At 37.9% G+C, this 14,368-nt stretch overlaps 1 protein-coding gene across 4 annotated transcripts in view; it reads right to left on the bottom strand.

Annotated features, from left to right (window-relative positions):
- Window positions 1–14,368, bottom strand: part of sorcs2 (sortilin-related VPS10 domain containing receptor 2) — a 668,617-nt gene that overhangs the window by 176,588 nt on the left and 477,661 nt on the right. For all 4 annotated transcript variants that reach the window (XM_072576855.1, XM_072576671.1, XM_072576763.1 and 1 more), the window contains one exon: window positions 538–702. In XM_072576855.1, coding sequence (XP_072432956.1) covers window positions 538–702 — 165 coding nt within the window. The remainder of the gene's footprint in view (window positions 1–537; window positions 703–14,368) is intronic.

Here is a 14,368-nt window from a genome sequence, read left to right as displayed (position 1 = left end):
GCTGGAACTAGGCTATAACTTCACAACATACAAACCAGTGTCCCTGTGAGTTAGTTTCAAACGCAACAGGAGTGCAAAAATATTAAGATCCCATGCAGCAGTGGGACTCAAAAGGCTATAGTACCTTCTGGTTATGTAGTGGAGAAAATTTGTCACTTTTCTAAATTCAAATTGAGTTCCCAGTTCTAGTTATGTTTGTCAACTCTGGTTGAACACATTTCTGGGTTTCATCACATAACCTTTTGCTTTGGTTACCTAACCGTCAGCTTCCCACCACTGGTCACCATCCTCACAGATTATCTTCTTGCGCCAAGTGGAAATAGACTCTCATTTCCCAATTGGATACTTCTTGACTACCAAACAACTATTTTCCTCATTCTCAGTATTTTATAGCCAATAAACAAAAGTGTTTAAAGAAAGCTAGATTTTTTTTAAATGTTGGCAACAGTGTCAACCCCAGATGGTTTGCAACCCCAGTAAGAGTTCGCATTGTTTTTGCACGACAGCACAAATTATTTATTGTACGTGCACACTTACCCAGCCTTCCTTGCTGTACACAAGTAACTTATCCTCCTCTTTGGGGTGAAAAACCAGTGTCTCGAGAGAGAAGAAAATCTGCTGTTTTTGAAAGTTGGCTCCCTCATCTGTGCTCACGAAGAGACTCTGGTCACGATCATTCATTGATGAGCTGACTAGGATTACCTTAAATTAAAAAAAAGAAAATTGGTCTTTTTTTGTATCAATAAAAATGATCTCTTCCATAAAGGGCTAAGTTTCCAACTTTGTAGCATATGTAGCATCAACGGGGAGCATCAGCACTGTAACTACATATTGGAAATTAGGAATGCACCATGCATGACTTTCCAACCATTAGTGACTGCAAATCATTTGTAACAAAACATCTGAATTTCAAAGATATGTCACCAGAGGGTAAGGTTCCACAACAGTCTAAAATCCACCTTATACAGCATTCTAAGATGGTGCTTTGCAATGTAGTTGAGGCCTTTATGTTTTAAGAGAATGTCAGAAAGCAAGGAATATGGAACAAAACAAGAAAAAAACTTGCATGTGTATAACGCAGTTAACTTAGTAAAAGTCCCAAGATGTATTTTTGGAGCAATTATCAAACTAAATAGTGTACAAAAACTTGGTCAAAGGGGTAGTGTTTAAAGGTATTCCTTAAAGGAAAAGGGAGAGATTGTGTAGCGAAGAGATTTAAGGAAAGAATGCTGAAGCTTAGGGTTCAGAAAGCCAAATGCATGCCCTCCAATAGTGGAAAAAAGAAAATCCAAGAAGTACAGGAAGCCAGAATTCAGGATTACACACATCCCAAACAGCTGGTGGTTTTCAAAGCATGAGTGGACATTTTAAAATCAAGCGGGAGCCCTATAAATCAGCAAGCAAAGAGGTGATGTGTGAATAGGACTTGGAACAAGTCCTATTAGCAGAGTTTTGCCAAGTTTCAAATTAAGGTAATGGAGAGGGGTCCTGCTAGGTGTGCATTAGAAGAGGCAAGTCTAAAGATAACGTTTAAAGATTTGATTTAAGTTTGTAGCCTCACTTCTCTATTTTGTCCGACTACCTTAGTCACTAAAAACTTGAGATGAAGGAACAATTTGTAGATCCATTCTGAGACTTACAACAAAGCAATTCCAAAACTAGTTCTAGTAACACATTTTCTGCTCAATTATAACCCATTCTAAACTCTTTCTTTCCCAGCCGACATGGAAACTACATTGATACTGTACTCATTGAATTCTAATATAGGGATGGCTAAAATTTGGTATTTAGTGAGATTCTTTATCTTCCAGTACTTCATACTCAATGATTGGAAGATTCACTTTAAAAAAATGGAGATGCCATATATTGCACATTGTTGCTGGCAATGTGTACATGTAAAATTTATAGGGCAGGATTGAGATAATCTTTCAGTGGCGCAACATGACCTCATTCTTGATGCTCTCCTAAAACACTGGGGCGGCACAGTGGCTCAGTGGTTAGCACTGCTGCCTCACAGCACCAGGGACCCAGATTCATTTCCTGCCTCGGGTACTGTCTGTGTGGAGTTTGCACATTCTCCCAGTGTCTACGTGGGTTTCCTCCGGGTGCTCAGTTTCCTCCCACAATCCAAAGATGTGTAGCTCAGGTGAATTGGCCATGCTAAATTGACAAGTTAGGGGTAAATATCGCGTGGGAGAATGGGTCTGGGTGGTTCATTCTTCAAAGAGTCGGTGTGGACTTGTTGGGCCTAAGGGCCTGTTTCCATTCTGTAGGGAATCTAATCTAATCTAAAACTTAATAATTCACCATCTAGGGTCAGACAGTGACGAGGCACATGAGGGTGACATCATATCTCAGGAAAAAGGCAGCATCTCAAAGAATGCAGAATGAGTGCATCCAAATTAAATGTAATATTCTGAAATTTCAGTGAGGTCCTCCCAATCTCCCTCCACAAATACAGTAAAAGATTTTATCAATCTTCATCCAGAGTGACAGCGAAAAGACTTGAACAATCTCTGTAGAAATTTCAGACAATTTCATTTTTGACAGATTACATCTGAAGTTAAAAAATGTCAGAGAGCAAGATTTGGTTTAATAATGCCCAAGAAGATTATTTCCCAGTTTCCAGATTTTAATATCAGACAATAAAATTTTCTTAAAAATTCAAAACTGAATTTGTGACGATTTGAATATATTGCAAAAAGGCCACTCTACTTTCTACAGATGTCCCACAGCACAGAGTGTTATTGAAATTAATGTCTTCCCATCTGTGCTGCAATGCCTTAGGTATCTCTGTATATCTGGCGTGAGCATTTTGTTGATGCCGATCAGAAACACTCGCTCCTCAAGCATAATTTACAATTAAACAAACAGCTTTGACAGGTTTCTAATGCGTTAGTTCAGGTTATTATAAGCACTCACTGTAACCCACACAGAGAAAAAGCCTCAGGTTTTCTGTTATATTAATCCTATTGATAAATCATTCATCTGAGACAATGCCCTTTTAAAAAAGTAAATAGAAACCTAGTCTGTAAAAGTGCATCTATCCATATGGAATTCTAATTCTTGAAATCTAACCAGTAATTTATTGTGCATTAAGTAGCATACTGTGAAAAGTACAATTTGCTACCAAGCTCAGAGGAATGTCTTTCACATTTTGAAGTCTGTGCAAATCCATCAGTTCATTTACAACAATTTCTCAGAGGGCTTCAGTCTGTACAAAATATGAAGGCTGCAAATAGACTTGAGTAAGGTTAGCAATGTAATTAACTTTAAATTAATGTATTTCAACACCTCTAGATCTCCATACACCTATGAATTCCAGGCTGTTTGTTTCATTTATCTCATTGAATTAGTTAACATCTTACTGAATATTTGCAAAGGCCAAAAAACATCCAAATCGGTTCTCTATCAGTAAGTAATATGAATTTTTACCAAGGGCTTTCTTCCCTCTGTTTCTTCATGGATTGTAATTGTTACCATAAAGTGACTCAAGCCATTTGATGGGCTAGCTGTAACATCTCCAAAGATAATGATGGCAATGAATAATTGACAGAGACAGGGAGGTGTCATTTAAGCAGGTTTTTCCCTCTCCTTGGTCACTTGCAGTTTGATTAAGAGGCAAAAATATACACTATCAAAGGGCATTGTGAAATAATCTGACATAAACCTCTCAATTTCTGTACACATTATTGAGACTGGATGCTGTACCATGCCATGAACACATTATATAATTACTTCCTGTGCTGATAGGAGCAAGCCACATACAATCAGTAAAGGTTTGAGCCCATACATGCCATTATTCAACAATCAGTCGGCAAATGCATACTGATTTTGAGAGAGGACATAAGACAAATTAATGCCAGATGAAGCAGTTATATTTAATCAGAGAGAAGTCTTCAGAGGCTACACTAACCAAGTAATGATGAACTACTACCATAACAGTAACGTCTCCCATGGCATGATATTGAAATTACAGCATCACATATTCACATTGCCAGTTTCCATTAAAACGGGGGAGACAAGAATAAATAATGGAAAATATGGACATAAAGCAATTGCAGATGAATGGCTTTTAATATCTGATAACTGCTTATTTGAAGGCTGACTTTTGTTCAGTTTCAATTACTAATCTGAATTTACTTTATACATTATGCTTATGATATTCACTTGGTAGCTATACACGGAAAGATCCGATTCCTGTCAACTAAATCTTGATGATAAGCTCTTATCCATTAACTTTAAGCTTTTTCAAAGCTATCACTTTGTAACTGTTATGACAGTGAAGCAATTAAATCAGTGAACAGCAAATTAGTGTTGATACACAACCCCAGCAGTACAGGTACGACATACTTACTGACACCTTGTCAAACACATTCTAAATGATTAACTTCAACAGAAGGAACCGATGCAAACAATTAATGCTGTAAACATAAACAGAGCATCCACAGCCACAAAGAAAAGCACACAAAAACTATCCTCAAAGCAAGTAAAAACTTTAGAAACGTTACAAGAGTCTTTGTTTTTGGTGCCAGTTTGTAGGTTTTAAAGTCAGCTTTGTGAATATATATTCAGGAATCTGTATTGAGATAGGCAATGTTAACTAAGAATGTAAAGCTAAGAAAGAGACTAAGCTCAAGCCGCAAATATTTGGGACCATAGTGTAATTCTTTATCATGCAGACTTGTCTAGTGGACATTATTCTTGGCATGAATCTCAAATAAGATTATAGCATAAAAGGAGAAAATGAAATGCTGGAAAAATGTAAAATTTTTAATCTGTCTGATCAAGTCAAGCTTTACATTTCTACCACAAGTCAGTATTCTGTGTCATGCACTGAAAATCTTAATTTTCACAGCATCAGCTGAAAAGCAGAACAAGTACGAGTTTAAAAGGGAACAGCACTACAGGATACTGAAAAATTATTTGATTTTTCAAAATCTTGGGATAATCAGGAATGGTGCAAATCCCTGCTCATACTAGTAACAGCTCGCTGGTTTATCTGCAATTTGGATACGTTGGCCAAGTGAGTGTGTACTATGTCAGAGAGGACATCAGAGTTGCCCTCTGACCCACATCAAACAAAAATGTCTTCTCATATATTTGTTAAACTTAATTATGCTTCCACATTGTATGCAGCATTGTTGCACTGAAGGCATAATTTGCACCAAAATCGTCAAAAGCCTTCACATGCTTCTTTGGAATAGCTTTTCCTACATAAACACACAAAACGCTTAATCCAGATTACATTTCTACATGTATCATAACAATTCGTTTCCAGGAATGAACCTATAATCCTCTTAGGCATTTGTGTATAGTAACAAAAGATGCAAACATTTTGATAAAAAAACATTTTACACATGAATGCACAGATTGAAAATCTTAGGTTTAGCTGCAAAATTTAATCAATTAAAATGATTTCAAATACAGTTTCTGACACAGAAACCCAGATCCATATTAAAATGGTCTGATGAGGTCTTATGACAAACAAATTTAAGTGCATTCTACATATTCTCCCTTATTCTGAAACGCATACTTTATGCACATATTTATAAAATAGCTTATATTTATACAGAGCCTTTTCAATAGAATAACATTCCAGAATATTTTTGAGAAACATACTCAGAAGAAAATGGACACAGAGCCAAAAGAGGAGACTTCAAGATGGGAAGCTCTGGTAGCACTGTCAAAATAATAGATTTTAATGATAGTTTTAAAGAAAGATTGGTATGCTTTATGAATATAGATTCAGGAATCTGTGTTGAGATAGCCAATGTTAACTAAGAATATAAAGCTAAGAAAGAGACTAAGCTCAAACAGCAAAAATGGAATTCCAGACTGCAGAACGTAAGCAGCTTATAGTATGTTTGCCAATGAGGAGGAATAGAAAAAGGAAGATTCACAAAGACCACAGTAGGAAAAACAGAAAATTTGAAAAGGAGTTAGATGCAGTAAATCATGAGTATGTAACAAACAAAGACAGGAGCCAAATCACAAATAGATTGAAACAAGAGGACGATATTTTTAAATTTAAGACATTTAGGGATCAAGATCTAATGTAGGTCAGTAAAGGATAGGGATGTTAAGTTAATTACATAGTGCCAGATAGGATGCAGGTGCAGAGTTTTAGAACAGCCAACAATTTTGGAATTGTCAGGCCTGAGGTTAGCAAAGGTAAGGTATTCAGTCCCTCCTCTTGCATTATATCCAAATACATCCTACATCTTTAGCAGGTTAGCAGGTCCATTGCAGTGATTGACTTTTAAATGTATGTTTCACAAAGCTGCAAAAGCATTCTCAATATCCAAATTTTAATTATTAAAATGGATAATAATGAATCAACATTTGAACTAAAAATATTGCCACACTTTAAACTAAGTTTTCATTTTAACGGAAAAGCACATCATGGGTTGGTGATCACACAAGCACGAGCACGTCACCTCCAAGTTCCCTTCTATATCACACCATCTTCACTTGGAACAATATTGCCATTCCTGCACTGTCACTGGATCAAAATCTTGGACCTTTCTTAACAGCACTTTGGGTGTTGTCACATTGGAAGGTGCTTCTACTGGGCAATAAGGGATGGGCAACAAATGTTGAACTAGGCAACAATACACACATCCAGTGAACAATAATAAAAAGGCAAGAATGGGATCTTATTGATATTGCATGTATAATTCAATTTGCTATTAGTTTGCACAACTTCTACATTTAATTTCATTGAACCACAATTAAACATTTTGCTCTTAAAATAAATCTTATAGCAATGTGTAGAGGTATTTAAAGCAACCACATAAGAGAATAAGCCTAACAAATCTGGTGGAATTTTTTGAGAAGGTGATCAAGTGTTTGGATGAGGGTAAGTTAATATAATTTGCATGGATTTCAATAAGGTCTTTGACAAGATCCCACATGGGAAACTGATAAAGAAGATGAAAGCTCATGGGATCAAGGATAACTTCGCACGTTGAATACAAAATTAGCTTAATAATAGGGCACAAGAGTGTGGTGGTTGAAGATTTGTGACTGGAGCCACATGTGTAGTGGCACACCACTGGGATCAGTGCTGGGTCCTTTATTGTTTGTGATCTACACAGATAACTTTGTGTAAGATCTAAAGGTTTTCTGGGTGTTTGACAGTGAGGAGAAAGGTGTTAGCTTATAGGAGGATATAAACAGGTTGGTCAGATGGATAGATCACTTGCAGATAGAATTTAATGCTGATAAGTGTGAGGTGATGCACTTTGGAAGAAAGAAGAAGTAAGTGAGTATTCAATAAATGGCAGTACAATATGAAGCTTACCTCATTATCCTTCAGTAAAGTATGTTAATGCTTGATTGTTCATTGTCCTTTTTCATAACCAAGCTAAATCTAAAGGTATTATGATTACTGCTCCCAAAATACTCTCCCACTTAATTCCCCATAACTAGTTCTAACTCCATAATGTTGTAGGAAATTATTATACTGAAAGATACATTGACTGGAGAAAGACTCTTAAGAAGAAGGTATGTACATAAATGCTCGACATATATGCTCTTTAAAAGGCTCACATCCTTGCTGTGGGAAGGAAAAGATCCTGTTTAGTCTACATTACTCAGAAGTTGCAACTGAATGTAATTATGTAGACACAGGTCAGAGCAAATTACCCAGTTGACATCAGAAGCAAGTTGGCATCATGTCATGCTACAATCAGCTTAAATTAAAAGAGATATTTCTTCAACTGTTCAAGTTTTATTTCTATGGGCCCTTGTTCAAAGTGTTTGGAGGAAACTGACCAGCATTCCATTTGCAAAGGGAAATTTGTATTCAGGACTATTATAATCCCTTCCATGACTAAATATAGAGCTGCTATTGAAGGGGCTACGTTGGTGACAAAGTCTCTCCTCGGGAGGGCTAATGATTCAATGTCCTGACCACTTACTTGTCTACAGGTGCATAGAAAAAGTATAATTTTAAGCAATTCAACATTTTGCCACTTTGTTTTCCAGATTATTCTTGAACAGCAATCACACATTAACATCTTATTTTTGAAACATATAGTAATTAATGTTAAAACTTACATGTTTGAAAAAAGACTAATAGATTATCATGAGAACATATGCTCATGAGAGTGTATTCCTTGAGTTAATATGACCATGGGGGAATCTTTTGACTCAACTCCACTTTGCCGCTCATTCCCCATATTCCTTGATTCCCCAAGGGACCAAAAGTTTGTCTCTCTCAGTTTTACATGTTCTCAACAATGACATATTCACAACTCCTTGGGTTATAAAATGCCAAACATTCACAATCCTCTGGGTGAAGAGATTTCTCCTCATCAGAGTCTTAAATCAGATTTCAGATTTCCTAGCAAGAAGCTAACTTTGTGCCCATCCAGTCAAGTCCCTTCAGAACTGGCTACTCACAGATGAATTCAGATTTTTGCAGCAAATGAGAAAATATATTACATCAATCACCAGGCGAAAGATCGGCAGAAATCAATAATCCAGAACAATCATAGCTTTCTGTCGGTACAAGAAGAAGTATTTTAATTCTTCATTCAATTAATTGAAGTCAATGAATCGATCTGATCGTGAGCAAACTACAAAAGGGATTTGTTTCAGTCACGAACATTCATTGTAATATCTGCTTCCTGGATTACAGGTGGTGGAAAATATTGTTTGAGTGATTATACAGCGTAAATGCCTCCACCTTCACCTCTACACCATTAGAAAAAAGATTTTCTTCTAAGTAAAGTGTTCAATTTTCATTTGCTATCAAAGGGGAAACAAACTAAATAATCCTACCCACGAGAATATAAAACTAGTGCTTGCAGCTCCCAAGAGGTAAGTATTTCTTCCTTCAGGAACTAACTCTGACTTCTGTTATAAACATTTCCATGGTGCGTGGGGAAGCGGTACAGTTATTTTCCACAGCATGTTATCTTCCACATGATTTGAGGAGAACAGCTACTCAATAGTCTGAATTTTGTACATCAGCTAGTAATGCAGACCAAATAAACTAGGGCACTTCAGAGACATGATTTGCCTCAGAAAATGTAGCATCATAGCCCAAAGGCATATCATATAAGCAGCTGAATGAATTTACTTAAGTGCTTCCACCTGTTTTCAATAAAGGAAAAAAACTCAACAATTATTGGTTAAGTTGTCAATAATGTGGAACAGGCCAACTGTTTAGTGACGTGCAATGTACAGCCGAGTTCCTGTTAAATATTAGTAACAGCCTTAAGTGTCAGAGAAAATCTTCTGCAAGTTGTAATTCATATTAGAAATAGGCATTGGAGTTCAGCTCAGTTTATCATGAATCTACATGCAAGCAGAGGGAACTTTAGCGTTGCTGATCATAAAGAGTAGTCAAGTTTGCAACTTTAATTTTAGATAAAAGGAAAAAAAAAATTGGAAATTTGGAGTTCCTGGCCTGACCTTCAAGTTTTGAAAATGCAAAAATTTGATAAATTTACATTAATCTTTGAGTGATTGTGATTGACACTCTAATTGCCACGAGGACGTCAACTCTTAGCATTGTCCCACCAAGGACAAAATCTCAGTCATGTTGGGGATTCAAAAGCAATCCTATGGTTTGGATCTGGTCATTTTCAGACCAGACACTGAGATTTTAAGGTGGAGGATTTGCAGACAGCTCACCCTGAACAACAGTCAGTTTCCTTCATAAATTCACTGGTATAACAAGGTTAGCAGCAAGTGATTAGAATCTTTTTTTTCCCCCTAATGCTGCATGAAAAAGAAAAAAAAAGATTTATATCTATATATCCTTTTCCTTCATATCAGTGTGTGCCAAAGTCCTTCATAGTCGATGACGTACTTTTGGAATATTGACATGGAAGCACAACAAGGTTCCAAAAATAGCAACAAGGTTGAGGGGCAAAGGTTGGGCAGGACAGCAGAGAGAACTCCTCTGATCATCTTCAAAATAGTGCCACAGGTCCTTTAAACTAACTGGAGTGAGCAGACATGTCCTACTTGATGTATCATTCAAAAAACAGCAAACAGCATCTCTGACAATGCAGCACGACCTTCGTATGACAGTGCATTTTGGCCCAGATTTTGTGTTTGAGTCTGGCTTGGAACTTCAACTCTCCATCTGTTGACTCAGATGTAAGAGTTTTCCTTAACCATTGTTGTATGAAAGGTATCACAGAATCACAGCATTTTTATAGGGCAGGAGGTCATTAAGCCCATTGTGCCTGCTCTAACATTGTGACCACTTAATCACAAAGCCTGCCTTTTCTTTATAATATTGTACATAACCTTGTCATAGAATTATTTTATAAAAGTTAGGCGATAATACTCCTTATTAGCTAAAATGAAAATGTCATACAGTTGTTTTGCAAGTTTGCCGACATTCGTTTTGGAGAGAAGCAAAATAACTTTGTTCATGCAGAAGAAACTAATTCATTTTGACTTACTGGAAATTCTGAGCTGTGCTAAATTTAAAGTGTGAAAGTTTCCAACTGCAAACTTATTACAAAATAAAATCAGAATGCCTCTCCCATTGAGAGGATAATGGGAAACTTCAGGCGAGCTCCCATGATTTTTCTTTTTATTAAGTTTCACAGAAAGTTGTGGGAAGGATGCTTGGAATTTCCCAACATGTTTGTGGTCAGTTTGATTGGCTCCCTATTGCTTATATTAAGGTTTAACCTTGTTTCACAACACATTCCTGTGTGTTGTATGCATGAAGCCAAAACAGAATGAGCTGCTTGGCCCAGACTGCACAGTAGCAGCTGGGATGTTGTTTCCTTGTGGAAGAAAAAGAATGAGTTCTTTTGCAATAAATGAGCTCTCACAACTTAATATATAAACCTTAAAACCTTCACATCCTACTTCCATGGTGGTAAGAGCACAAATGAATTGTGGAGGAAAATTCCCCAATAAACTAATAAACTCGATCTTCATCATTTTGAGCTTTGTCATTTTAAATGCTTTTGGTTCATGTACCACGAAAAGGTTCTTGTAGCTCCTGATGTACATTTGGCCAAATATTTGCTAAGGATTTGCCTAATTCACCGAATTACTCTTCTGCTTTGCTTTTGTGCTTCTCTATTCCCTAATTCCACATCTCCCAACCCTTTCTCTTGCCCATTCACACCGTTTTTGCTTTTATCTGCACTTCAGGATTTCTCACTTTAGTGTAGTGTTGCAACAGGACTGTGTCAGGTCAGAACATTACATTAGTATGGTTAAAAGAATTGGTTAAGATACACAAAAACAAAGAACTGAAATAAACACATTATTTTTAGGTTGACAGGCTGTTACTTTTGGATACCATAAGGATCAGCACTTGAAACTGCGCACATTTACAAGAATGTCACTGGCAACTGGGGTGGTACCAGGGGACTGGAGAGTAGCGAATGTTGTGCCCCTGTTCAAAAAAGGGAATAGGGATAACCCCGGGAATTACAGGCCAGTTAGTCTTACTTCTGTGGTAGGCAAAGTAATGGAAAGGGTACTGAGGGATAGGATTTACGAGTATCTGGAAAGACACTGCTTGATTAGGGACAGCCAGCACGGATTTGTGAAGGGTAGGTCTTGCCTTACAAGTCTTATTGAATTCTTCGAGGAGGTGACCAAGCATGTGGATGAGGGTAGAGCAGTGGATGTAGTGTACATGGATTTTAGTAAGGCATTTGATAAGGTTCCCCATGGTAGGCTTATGCGGAAAGTCAGGAGGCATGGGATAGAGGGAAATTTGGCCAATTGGATAGAAAACTGGCTAACCGGTCGAAATCAGAGAGTGGTGGTAGATGGTAAATATTCAGCATGGAGTCCAGTTACAAGTGGAGTTCCGCAGGGATCAGTTCTGGGTCCTCTGCTGTTTGTAATTTTTATTAATGACTTAGAGGAGGGAGTCGAAGGGTGGGTCAGTAAATTTGCAGATGATACAAAGATAGGTGGAGTTGTGGACAGTGAGGAGGGCTGTTGTCGGCTGCAGAGGGACTTAGATATGATGCAGAGCTGGGCTGAGGAGTGGCAGATGGAGTTCAACCCTGCCAAGTGTGAGGTTGTCCATTTTGGAAGAACAAATAAGAATGCGGAATACAGGGTTAATGGTAGGGTTCTTGGTCAGGTGGAGGAACAGAGAGATCTTGAGGTCTATGTACATAGATCTTTGAAGGTTGCCACTCAGGTGGATAGAGTTTGTAAGAAGGCCTATGGAGTATTATCGTTCATTAGCAGAGGGATTGAATTCAAGAGTCGTAAGGTGATGTTGCAGCTGTACAGGACTTTGGTTAGGCCACATTTGGAGTACTGTGTGCAGTTCTGGTCGCCTCACTTTAGGAAAGATGTGGAAGCTTTGGAGAGGGTGCAGAGAAGATTTACCAGGATGTTGCCTGGAATGGAGAGTAGGTCGTACGAGGATAGGTTGAGAGTTCTCGGCCTTTTCTCGTTGGAACGGCGAAGGATGAGGGGTGACTTGATAGAGGTTTATAAGATGATCAGAGGAATAGATAGAGTAGACAGTCAGAAACTTTTTCCCCGGGTACAACAGAGTGTTACAAGGGGACATAAATTTAAAGGTGAAGGGTGGAAGGTATAGGGGAGATGTCAGGGGTGGGTTCTTTACCCAGAGAGTGGTGGGGGCATGGAATGCGCTGCCCGAGGGAGTGGTAGAGTCAGATTCATTGGCGACCTTTAAGCGGCATTTGGATAGGTACATGGATGGGTGCTTAATCTAGGTTAGAAGTTCGGCACAACATCGTGGGCCGAAGGGCCTGTTCTGTGCTGTATTGTTCTATGTTCTATGTTCTAATCATACCTGAACTTCAAGTTTAGGGTGTAGGTTTGCTCACTGAGCTGTAGGTTTGATATCCAGACGTTTCATTACCTGGCTAGGTAATCAGTGGCGACCTCCAAGTGAAGTGAAGCTGTTGTCTCCTGCTTTCTATTTCTTTATAGAAATTTATATATATAGATATAAATAGAAAGCAGGAGACAACAGCTTCGCTTCACTTGGAGGTTGCCACTGATGATGTTACCTAGCTCAGCGAGCAAACTTACACCCTAAACCTCAACCTGAGCTACAAACCTTCATAAACCGTGCAATGAACAACAAGTGTTAAGTTATGAGGGGAGATTACAGAACTTAGGCCTGTTTTCTCTAGAACTTAGAACGTTAAAGAGTGATCTAATTAAAGTCTTCAAGATATTAACAGGAAAAGACAAGAGTAGGTAAAAATAAACTATTTCCACTGGTTGGGGATTCTAGAACTAGGAGGGCATAGTCTGAGAATTAAGGCCAGACCATTCAGGAGAGATGTTAGAAAACACTTCTACACAAAAAGGGTGGTAGATGTTTGAACTGTCTTCCACAAGTGGCTACGAATGGTGGATCGGTTCATAATTTTAACTCTGTCAAAGGCAAAGTTAGGTGACAGATCAGCCATGATCTCACCAAATGGTGGAATAGGCTCAAAGACTGAATGGTCAGTTCCTAACCTCAGCTATTTACAGTCCATATTAATGACTGATATAAAGGGGCTGCATATTATATATCCAATTATTGGCAATGATACATTAGTTGGGCAAGTAAGCTTTGAAAAGGACACATAGAGACAGATGAAGTGAATAGGCAAGAAGGTGGCAGATGGACAGAAGTCAAATGATTCAGTTTCTAGGGAGAATAGAAAACCATATTTTAAAACTATGAGAAACCATCAAATGTTGGTGTCCAAAGGATTTTTGTGACATTGTACACAAAACACAAAACGTTAACATGCAGATATAACGTAATTAGAAAAATAAAACCTAGGTTGACTTGTACAGCAATAGTTTGGAATCCAAGAGTGAGGTAGGCTTGCTACAGTTGCACAGGGTTGCACAGTGAAACCACATCTAGAGAACTGTGCATAGTTTAGGGAGGGATGCAACAAAGATTCACTAAATCCCTTTCTGGCATGAGTGGGTTATCTAATGATGAGAATGACTAGAATTGGCCTAGATAATTTCTGGAATTTAAAAGAATGACTTTGATGTTTTAGAAAGTCCTTAATTTAACTTTGACTAGCTTACATCTGTTTCCTGCTCAATTCCATCAATTTAATAAAAAGCAATAATTCTGGTCAACTTTTCTACATCATTATGATCTTAAACACTGCTTTAAGATTATTGTTCAATCTGAAAAATCCATACAGTCTAATTTATAGCTGAAAAGTCTCAGAGTCTGTGTCGGCTAAGAGTGCTGTCACCTTGAGTCTGAAAGAATATGTTCATAGCCCTACTCCAGAGACCAAAGCATAGAACCCAGGCTGGCATTGCAGGGCAATACATTGCCATCCTGACTTGAAACCAAATGGAATTCACCCTCACAAACGGAGTTGTTTAAGGATGAGCAGGGGAGACTGGA

This window comes from Chiloscyllium punctatum, chromosome 1 (genome assembly GCF_047496795.1).
Source record: "Chiloscyllium punctatum isolate Juve2018m chromosome 1, sChiPun1.3, whole genome shotgun sequence".
Taxonomy (NCBI): domain Eukaryota; kingdom Metazoa; phylum Chordata; class Chondrichthyes; order Orectolobiformes; family Hemiscylliidae; genus Chiloscyllium; species Chiloscyllium punctatum.
The sequence above is the reverse complement of the archived record's forward strand: the minus strand, read 5'-3'. Positions and strand labels throughout refer to the sequence as shown.